Genomic DNA, 10,534 nt, shown 5'->3' with positions numbered 1-10,534 from the left:
ACATTCTGTGCATTTAGTTATGAGTCACACAAAGGGCTGTAAAAACTCAAAGCATTTTAAATTGAGGTCTACATGAAGTTGTCCCTGCTGAAGGCGGACGATCACGGAGGGAGTGTTGTGAAAACACTGAACTCATCTTCAGTTACGTCTGCCTGCAGGAGAAGACCGTCGCCACCTGTAAGATGGCACTGCCCTGTTAAGGTTGCAACACTTTACAGGCCGCATCATATGCTGCATCGCCTTCATGAAAAAAAAACTGGAAAGGTCATTGAAATAGAAACGGGAAATTTCCAGACCTGGAACAGTTTAAAAAAAGAAAGAAAAAAAAGCTGTAAAATGTTGTAAAAGATATGGAAATATGAGTCACAATTTCTTGATATTAGTTTATCTGCGGTTCAATAAAGATCAACTACCAAAAATGTCTTTTGCTTCATACTGATGAACTTTTATGTTTGCCTGCAATTCATTAAACTCTTTTAGTTAAACGCATTTGACTAAAATTTAATGTGGGTTTCTCAGATTATTTTTCATGTGTTAACGGCCATTTTAGACACTGTAAATGTTGAAAAATGACGTGTAGAAACCTTGAAGACGGTCAGGTTGTTCTTAGGCTACATTAATTCAGTTGGCAGACCCTTTTGTCAAAGTCAGCTTCCACGTGCAAATGCTTCATCAGTTATGATCTTTGAGAGGAAGGAATAGCGATTGCAGAAATTTTGAAAATTTAATTTTAAGAAATGAAAAACGAATGAGAGTTTGTTTAAAGAGTCAAGAATTAGCTGGTGCCATTTCAGTTGGCCTATAAACCAAAGTTCAACAATTATAACAAATATACCCTCTATTCAACAGGTAGTTAATGCCTAATTATATGTATATACACCTATTATTGCTGCTTGAGACCCTCATTGCTTCACCTTAGCTTGACCCCAACCCAAACCCAGTTCTTCCATTTTTGCTGTAAACTGTAAAGTTGACATGTATACCATTAGCAAATAATTACTAGTTGAAAAAATACATCATTTTGGTATTTTTACAACACAAAAATATGAATAATAAAAAATATGTTTTACTGTTTTGTATTTTTTTGGAGAATCCTTTGTTTAGACTATGAAAAACCTTAAATGAAAAGAGTGCAAAAAAATGTTGTTGGGACTTTTTACTAGCATAATCAAATTACTCTTTAGGCAGTTCTGGGAGGCTCTACCTCCGACTCCTCCAGGAAGTTTGCTGCATCTCTATTGGTCCATGCGTTTAAGAAGCAGCCAATCAAAGGACAGAGAGCGCAGACTGAAGCGCCTCTTAGGAGTGGCGTTTGGAGTTCGGCTGTCAGAAGAAACTTGGATCAGTTCAAAGTGACACGATCATTCATGCACCCAATTAACAGCTAATTACGAGGCTGACCTGGAGCCTTTGTGATTCATCACTGCTGGAAAACTTTGGACTGGACCAACACACTTCTGGAGGTAAACGGAAGTCCTGCTTCTCATTAGTTGGAGCGCCAAATTGAGATTTTATTTAAGAAAAAAAAAAAACGACTGTTATTTAGCCCAGATTAATTTAAACCTGCTCTGTTTGTGTGAAGTGACAATCATTATTAGACTGACGGGATTGTTGTTTCTTATTTCCTGTTTCTGCTCTGCTTTAACGTTAAACACCCTATTTACTCCTGTCACTTTAAAATTCAGAGAGATGTTGCTGCATGCACAACTTTTGGTTTAGGTACATTTACTTCTTTATTTATCTTTTCAAATTTCGAAAATGAGCGACAATTTCTTGGATTATTTCAGTCCACGGATGTTCTCCTTGAACCTGAAATGTCACCCTCACCGAAAAGTCAATTTCAGATATTTGAATGCAGGTCCTGACATTTTGTTTCTGTGACCTACAAGGGGCCCGAAAGTAACTACTGAGGTTCATACTAATACTTACTAATTCATGTTTGAAACATTAAAAAAAATTCTTTTGTCTTTAGGCATAAATTAAAAAGAAGAAAGAAAAACAATCCGGTGGGGGACTCGGACTGACATGGCAGACCCAGCCAGTTGCGAGTTTGAAATTGACGTGGAGAGTCTGGAGATGGAGAGCGACGACCTGGCGGACTGGTCCAGCAGCAGCCGCCCCGGCTCGGCTCCGCTAGGCGGTGGCGGTGGAGACGGAGACGGAGACGGAAGCAAATGCGACGAGAAGCCGTGCTCCAGTGGACTGTGTCTGGGGGACCAGAGGAAGCTGAGCCGCACGCCTAAGTGCGCCCGCTGCCGCAATCACGGTGTGGTGTCCTGCCTGAAGGGCCACAAGCGCTTCTGCCGTTGGAGGGACTGCCAGTGCGCCAACTGCCTGCTGGTGGTGGAGAGGCAGCGGGTGATGGCGGCGCAGGTGGCCCTGAGGAGGCAGCAAGCCACGGAGGTAGGGAGCCTGGATATACGGATGAATGGGTGTGTGAATGCAGGCGGACGAGCTTTGACTGTCACAGTACTGAACTCTCTACACACGCGTCCGTTACAAAGCAAGACGAGGCTTGCAGCAAAAAACAAAACATCAAATAAAGTTTGTATTAGAAAGACTTCGAACGAGTTGTCCTCCCTCCAAAGCTAGGACTTTCTGGGCTTTGCCTTTTTCTGCCTGCATATTATTATTATTGATATTATTATTATTATTATTATTATTAGTAGTAGTAGTAGTAGTCGTAGGAGTAGGAGTAGAAGTATTGTTAATGTGCAGCCAGAATATGACAAATAGTGCCTTGCAGGTCCTTAAATTACAGATTTTGTAAAAATCGAATTTTACTTTTACTTTAAGACTAAACTTGTATGATATCAAATCAAAAATCAAACACCATATTTTTATTTTCAAAAATGTTCAAAGGTCTTCTTCATAGAATGACGTCCCCTTGTCTTAAATGTACATCCAGAAAATATTTAATGGAATGCACATACCTTTTTTTCTATCCCTCCACTCAATTTGACTACATGTTCACTTTGTCACCTGATTTCTCCAGATAGTGGTGGTGGGTGGTGGTTCAGTTAAAATGTATTTCTGAGGTTTTCTAAAAATAGTCTAAAATTGTCAGTGTCTATAACTATTGTTAGAACTGAAAATGTGTTCAATATATAGATTTACATAACTGATATGTAACAGATTTTTTTTTAAAAATTGGACATGCTTTTTTTCTTGTAGCATGAAAATAATTTCTAGAATTAGCGATCGACTTCCCTCTCAACCTTATGTTTTCCTCCCAGTTTGATGGATCACTTTCTGAACGTGTACTTAGCTCATGATTACTCAGCTCATGATTACTCGTACATGTAGTATTACCAACTCTATCTGAGGTGTCTAAGTCACCCTGTTTTTTCCTGTTATGAAATTGGCCCTAGGATTGCTGGGAACATATAATTCAGGGTGGCTGAATATGCTGTACTACTCTCATGTCGACTGAGGATGAAATGGTCTCGTTCAAATTATCATCACAATTTATTTTATTTTTCAACAAGTCAGGACAGTCAAATGTGACTTGGCTGCTGTTTTTACATCAGTGCAACATTTTTCGTGAAATATCAAAATGCCAGGAAAAGCTCAAAAACCTTTTTTTTCTGCTATAAGCTGAAATATTTCTGATTCATTGAGCATTTTTAAAAACTAAGTCAGGGGCTGCACATTCATGGGGAATATTCTTCTTCCAAAAATAAATTGATAAATAAATGATTTTATATATCAAAAAATAAAGACATGGGTTTTCTTGTTCTCCCACCTCAGCAAAAACATAGATGTTTTTTTTTTTTAATTCTATTGAAAAATCAATAAATTGAAGTCCAGCTTCCTATTGTAGAAGTCGTTTCAAGCCCTGTATTTAATCTTAAAATGTAGTGAGTCTAATTGCGGTTGAGATTTTAGGTTTGAATGGATATTTAGTTTGTTGTTTGTGTGGCAGAAACACAAAAATGAGTGATTGGCAGAGTTCTTTTCTTGGTGCCCTGAGGGGCTTTAAGTTATATTAATGTTGCTTCTGTAAACTTCCAACCAAAGCAACAGCTTAGAGAAAGTTCTTGACGGGAAATTTCTCAATGGGGAAGCACATGTCTATTAGACAGGGCTTCATTTTGACAGTTTTATCTCCCTTTATCTTTCATTATAAACAGCAAGAATCAAACAATAAAAGTCAGCTTTTTTGAATGATGGTACCAAATGAACGTTTCAGGGTTTGAATGTGCTTGTGTGTCATTTGATGCGTGTGTTTGTTTCCGGCCTTGATAAAAAAAGTATTATTTCTATAATATAATCAAATTTAATTGTTTCTCTATCTGCAATATTTCCTAAAATTGCTGTAGAAAGAGCAGTTTTTCAGAGAGGATTATTTTTCAGAAGCCCACTAATATTATACAAACACGGATTTGACTTGGACATAAACTGTGACAAATTCGGCATTATTTCGGGATCAAGAAAACATATTGAAATATTGACAATTTCCCGCAAGGGATTAATAAAGGATTTCTGATTCTGAAAATGTATCTGTGTTTCCTCTATCCATTAGGATAAGAAAGGAATATCCGGGAAACAAATTCCAGCAGAGAGGAGGACCATATATCAGCGACATGTCCGACCTTCCACCATGCTGGCCAAAAGCATCCTTGAAGGTAAAAAGAAACATGTTTCACTTCTCTCTTTATCTGCTCTTCCCGGCGCCTCCTCTGTCCTTGTTTGACTCAAAGAAAATCTCCTTGTCTCCTGTAGCTTGTTGTATTTCTTCTCTCTCACAGTAAAAGTGCTCACATTTGTTAGCTTAGGGTGGATAAATGTCAGGCATGCAATCAGTTCACAAAATAGCATCTCCAACACCATAACAACATGGGAAATGTTTGCCATTTTCCATAGTAAATGTTGTTATTGTTTATGATTCTCATGATAATTTCTGTATGCATACTCTGCATTTACTACAACACACTAAATGTGCTTAATCTGGGATATTTTAATGACAGGATACCGTCCAGTGCAGTCTGATGCATTCCTGGCAGCCAACCCCTCTCTCCCCCCTCCGCTCAGCGATCGCATGAGGAAACGAAGAGCCTTTGCCGACAAGGAGCTGGAAACCATCATGCTGGAGCGAGAGTACAAAGAACGAGAGCTGCTGGAGAAAAGCCAGGCCACAGCCTCGCTCCTCTTCCCTAACAGTATGGTCCACCATGCAGCAGAGTACAACTCCTACAAAACGGCCTACTCACCCGCAGCTCAGGTTGAGCCTCAGCCCAAAGAGCTGTGCAACATACTGGGCACCAGCTGCTTGGACCTGCCCCTGCAGTACCCGTCAGCTTCTGCGAATGTTGAGCTCATCTCCTCAAATGTAAGTGTGGCCACCACCTACCGCCACTACCCACTGCAGCCATCGCGAGGTGGCTTTGTGATGTGGCCCCGTGGCACAGCTAACTTGGGGGATGCCCTGCTTTATCAGCAGTGTCTGTTCAATGCAACAGCAGTGCAAAACATGAAGCCAGGTGCTGTGTGGGAGCCTAAAGTGATGCCTGCTGAGAGCCAGGCGCCAGAGCAGGATGCTGCTGCTGCTGCGCTCGCTGCTAAATTGGAGGGATCTCGAGCGGCTTCACTGCAGGACTCCTCAGACCCACAGCGAGCTGATCCCAAACCTCTCTGCATGACCCAGGGAGGCCCAAGGGAGTGCTCAGCTTTCTCTCCACCAAAGAGGAACTTTGGACAGTCCTTCCCCAACAACTCTAATTCCCAAAACTCTAGCCAAGTCCTGAACAAGCTGAGCAAGGACAGTGCTAAATTTTCACTGAAGCTCAACTCTTTTCACTCCCTGATCCAGCACTCTCTGAGTGAAAAAAGCAGCACAGGGGCCGGGCCAGACCTCAGGGCTCCGTACTGCAAAGAGATCTTAGAGGAGGCTGCTCGCAAGTTCAGGGAAAGTTCTACCAAAGATGTTCAGGCTGCCAAAATCACAGACAGATACAGCAAAGATTTCCTGTCCAAACCAGTAGTTACCAAGATGGCATCCAGCGAGGCTTTGTCCTTCTCTGTGGAAGCCATATTGAAAAGACCATCATCTTCCATAAGTCGAACATTCCATTAACGTCTTCTCTTGCACTATTTGTCTCAGTTAGAGAGCACCTGCATTTGTGGTTTGAGGATCAAAGAAAAACAAAGGCACTGCATCATAAAACAGCTTGGAATTATTTTCCTATTGTAATATTTATGTACAGTATGCATATATATATATATATATATATATATATATATATATATATATATATATATATAATATTTCATGTGCATGTTAATTATTGTGTAGAGTATTTAAACATCTCAGTGTTTTCCTCATGTCAATAAACTTTGTAAGACTGAACTCTTCACAAAATGTTGTTGATTTCATTACATCAAGAAGACATTTAGCTGTAAGCAGATGTATCATTTGGTCAGAGGGAAGTGCATGAACTCCATCCATCCATTTTCTATACCGTTTATCTGTTAAGTGTAGCGGGGGGGGGGGGGGGCTGGAGCCTATCCTAACTGACATTGGGCGAGAGGCGGGGTTCACCCTGGACGGGTCATCAGGAATAATTCCGTTAATAGTCATTCCGTATCTTGCTCCGGGTACTTCGACATGCTCACCAGGGGAAGTGAGGATTGAACCAGCGACCCTTTGTTTGCTCGATGGCTGCTCTACCTCCGAGCCATGCCACCTCTCCATGAAACTCTTTTTATATTCTTACTTACAATAGCAGCAGCTAAGTAATACATTTTCAGATCTTACATATTATGCTACACATAAAAGCAGTTATTTCCATCAAGTGCTAGTAATTTCTTCTTGAGTTTAACTAAAAATATCAGTTGTTTGATTTTTTTTTTACAAATAACTTGCTTCGAAAAGTAAATAAAATTTTGTAGCACTGGTCTCTAGCAGCTTTTTAAGTTTTAGTTTTGGAAAGTCACAGATATTTTTAAGACTTAAATGTGAGTAGAATTAAGTTCTTCACAACGTGGCATTTGTTTGGTGGCCTGGTCTCCACAAGCACAGGCTCTGCAATTACTCAGAGGTATTGTGCCTTTTTTTTTTTTAAAAGACATTATGGATTTTAAAAAACATGAATAAATCCACCAATAACGAATTCAAAAATAATAAAATATAGTATCATAATATATAAAAAGGGTCCAATGTGAAAGGTATCTTTGAGACAATAAAAACAATGCAACAGAATTTTATAGAATATTATATGAAATGAAATGTGCAGACGATATGCTAGCTGCTCGAACTGCATTTAGGCCAGTATTACACTGCAAGTGTTCTCGTCAGCACTCTGCAGATTAGCTGAAACATACAGGAGGAATTCATCTGTTCCTTTTCTTGTGTGTTTTACGTTGCTGTATATCAAAACTAAAGTAACATCCATTTTCTACGCAGCTTATCTGTTAAGGGTCACAGTCTGGAGCCTACGCCTGCTGACATTGGCCAGGAGGTGGGGTACAGCCTGGACGGGTCGCCATGGTCACCGGGGGGAAGTGAGACTCGAACCAGCGACCCTTCAGTTGCTGGACGACCACGCTACCACCATGCCATGCCGCCCACTAAAGTAACATTGTTTCTGTAGAGTAAGGAGAGGGTACAGATCATTATGTAGAGAGTAAAATTAAAAACACCCACCCAACTAATCAAGAAAAAAAAATCTACATAAGTACAGTACAGTGACGAAGTATTTCTGATTTGTCTGTCAAAAAGAAGAAAATCCAACTTTTTTCAGAGTTATTGTCTTTTCTCAAATTTAGATGCAAACCAGACAAAAGGTGTCGATGTGACAGAGTGGATGTGAACTGCTCTTCAGGGGTGGAAACATGATATCCACCCATAAATCTGCAAGCGGCATTTTCTCATCTGTTCAAGATGCCTCTCCGCACTCGTACCCTTCAAGTTATGGCTTTCAATGTGTGTGTGTGTCCGTCCGTGCTGACAGACAGCTCCAAACATAGGTTTCATATGAGGGGCAGAACACTGAGCAATGGCAGGGGGAAAAATAATTTATTTTTCTGGCAAAAATTTTCAATATGATTCTGCACGCTGTAATGTTGACCGAAGATCTGTTTTATTGTGACTTTATACCCTTCCAGTTTGCTCTTAAGACAGCTGAGGACTGTCATATTAGGTGGATGTGAAGAAGTGCCGCTGCTATAGAATTTCACAGTAGCAACACAAACAGCGCCATTTGCCTTTCAAGCACTTGGTCACAGAAGCGTCAAATGCAACCAGCTTTTCCATTGGTTTGAACCAGATCACTCAATCTTGTCCATGCTGGTTTACAGTAGCAAAGAAACTGTGAATACTAGTTTGTTTTTCCCTGAAATAAAAGTGTTTGTGGAATACTGAACATACAGCTGGGAAAAGAGGACATGGAGTACACTGGATGAGATTCTTGAGAATTGGAAAATGGAAATTCTCCATTTGTTTTGCTGTTGTTAGCGGTCAGTTCCTATTAGCTTCAAGGTAAATATCCTTGACTGCCTTTTTATGAATGCGGCAGTCATACAGAAGTAATAAGGGGGTGAAAAAAAATCTTTGTGAGCTCAAGGAATGTATTTTGTGTAATGGAAAGAAAAAACACTTTTTGGGTGAAGTACAACTTTAAATAAGTGAGGAGATTTTGGCAGGTAGGGTCAGGCAAAGGGCAGTTTTAGTTTGCAGGTCTTTGACTCTACCATAAAAAAACACTAAAAAGTTTTTTTTTTATAGCAAACATTAACGGTTCATGAACAGAAAAAACTGCATTTGATGAATTTTGAGACGGTATGCTCTGCACCCCTTCATTAATGTGAATTGCTGCTAACCTAACTAGCAGTCAGCTCCCGGTGGGGGCCTAGAAGCTTATGATTTACGTGGAGAGCAGAGAATGGCGTCTATTTGTTTGTCTGGCTCTTAAAATGATGGAAAATAATATGCTCCTTGAATTGGTGAGAAATATATGGATATTCGCATTTGCTTTGGACAGAGTCAGGGAAGCGTTTCCAGATTTTATGTCAAGCCAACTGTTTCTTAGCTGTAGCGTAACATTTGCTGCATGGACATCAATCGTCAACATGAGAACGATACTAGCTTTTAATCTGACTTTTTGCAAGAAAGTGAATAAACATATTTCCAAAAGTCAGGAATGAATCACTTCTGCTAAAATGCACATTGTCTTACACAAAAGTAGCTTTTGATAACTGATGGCAAATTAACCTTCTCTGCGAGGTGACACCTTTGTAGCGAACTGTGAAATCTGGTTAAGGCAGCTGAGAAAAAAGAAATTTGCTTTTCAAACTATGTCCAGTAGAGGACATTCATTTTTATACTCCCCAGTTATTGCAGGCCTTTTTAAAATTATTGAACAAACCCATGAAGTCCTGGGCAAGATTATGTTGCTTTGATTAAAAGGTTATAAATGACCCATCCCTGACATTGTTATATCCTTTCTGTCTTTTGTTTCTGTCATTTTAAACATCCCACATAAACACATGTAAACCCTGCTGAGCTGTGCATGGGATAGTTGGTATTATGTCATGCTGTGCAAACCCTCACAAACTGTATTTTAGATGGTTATGGAGGTACAGAAACATTTAAAAGATATCAGTGTCTAAACTTTGAATACAAGTGGGTGACTGAAGTACAAAATATACAGAAAATCCAGAGTGATATTGTTATGAAAAAAATCTTTGAGCATTTCAAATTAGGTGGATAAAATGAAACAATTATTCAAATCCTATCAACATTTATAGCCCTGAAGTATCAAACCTTGGATGTGTAACCAAAGCACAAAGAAGGGATTGTTTTGTCTGTGACCCAACAACCTGTGTGTGTACATGAATACATCTCATTGTGTGTGATAATGTGTGTGTTAATACTCAACTCAACAGACAACAGTTGACTGCTGTGCAGAAGGTGACAATGTTTGTCTGCACTAACTGCCACTGATAAGTATCTGCTGAGGTCCTTACGATCCAGATCTCAAAGTGTGAGATTTAACATGTCAGCAGAGTGAACTGGATTGTTGACTTAGCAGCCCACCCCCTACCAACCTCCTATCAACAGTTGTAGTTCACAACAGTAGCATTTTGTTTGGGGTATGCAGGTGTCATTTGCCATTTACAGACTTCAATGACTTTCCCTCATACTGTCATGCTGGGAAACACACACACACACACACACACACACACACACACACACACACAGCATGGGAATTTTGTCTTTCGTGTCTCTTGTTTCAAGACACATAGAGAAAGCAGAACAAAGGTCAGAGAGTGTGTTTGTTGCTTATACAGACCGATGCTGTCATGTTAAATGTCAAGAAACAGCACTTACTAGCATTTCAAGAGTCACTCCAGGAAGTTTACAACAGTTTAAAGATGTTAAAACTCTTCAAAAAGCTTGAAAACAGGAAAATGCAAACAGGTGATGATGATCCAGATGAAGTGGTGTAATTGTGGAAGAGATACACCACCAAAAATGGAAAATTTTGCCTTTCAAGATTCTTAAATAGTGTTTTGAGGCGTCAAGAATATATTT

At 39.8% G+C, this 10,534-nt stretch overlaps 1 protein-coding gene across 1 annotated transcript; it reads left to right on the top strand.

The window, feature by feature from the left end:
* The first annotated feature begins 1,336 nt into the window (after positions 1–1,336).
* On the top strand, positions 1,337–6,200 carry dmrt2a (doublesex and mab-3 related transcription factor 2a). Its single transcript, XM_086205418.1, has 4 exons — positions 1,337–1,463; positions 1,973–2,403; positions 4,526–4,628; positions 4,971–6,200. The coding sequence occupies exons 2-4, from the start codon at positions 2,026–2,028 to the stop codon at positions 6,074–6,076; spliced, it is 1,587 nt and encodes a 528-aa protein (XP_086061544.1). The 5' UTR covers positions 1,337–1,463; positions 1,973–2,025; the 3' UTR covers positions 6,077–6,200.
* The last annotated feature ends 4,334 nt before the right edge of the window (positions 6,201–10,534 follow it).

The sequence above is a fragment of the Aulostomus chinensis genome, chromosome 6, assembly GCF_037954235.1.
Source record: "Aulostomus chinensis isolate RoL2024-O1b breed Wild chromosome 6, RoL_Achi_v1.0, whole genome shotgun sequence".
Taxonomy (NCBI): Eukaryota; Metazoa; Chordata; class Actinopteri; order Syngnathiformes; family Aulostomidae; genus Aulostomus; species Aulostomus chinensis.
This window is presented reverse-complemented; position numbering and strand designations above follow the sequence as displayed.

Excerpts from the sequence above, each read along its gene's own strand:
- dmrt2a (XM_086205418.1), top strand. The coding sequence starts at position 2,026 with ATGGCAGACCCAGCCAGTTGCGAGTTTGAAATTGACGTGGAGAGTCTG. Across the intron at positions 2,404-4,525 it reads GGAGGCAGCAAGCCACGGAG|GATAAGAAAGGAATATCCGG; the intron begins GTAGGGAGCCTG and ends TCTATCCATTAG. Across the intron at positions 4,629-4,970 it reads GGCCAAAAGCATCCTTGAAG|GATACCGTCCAGTGCAGTCT; the intron begins GTAAAAAGAAAC and ends TTTTAATGACAG.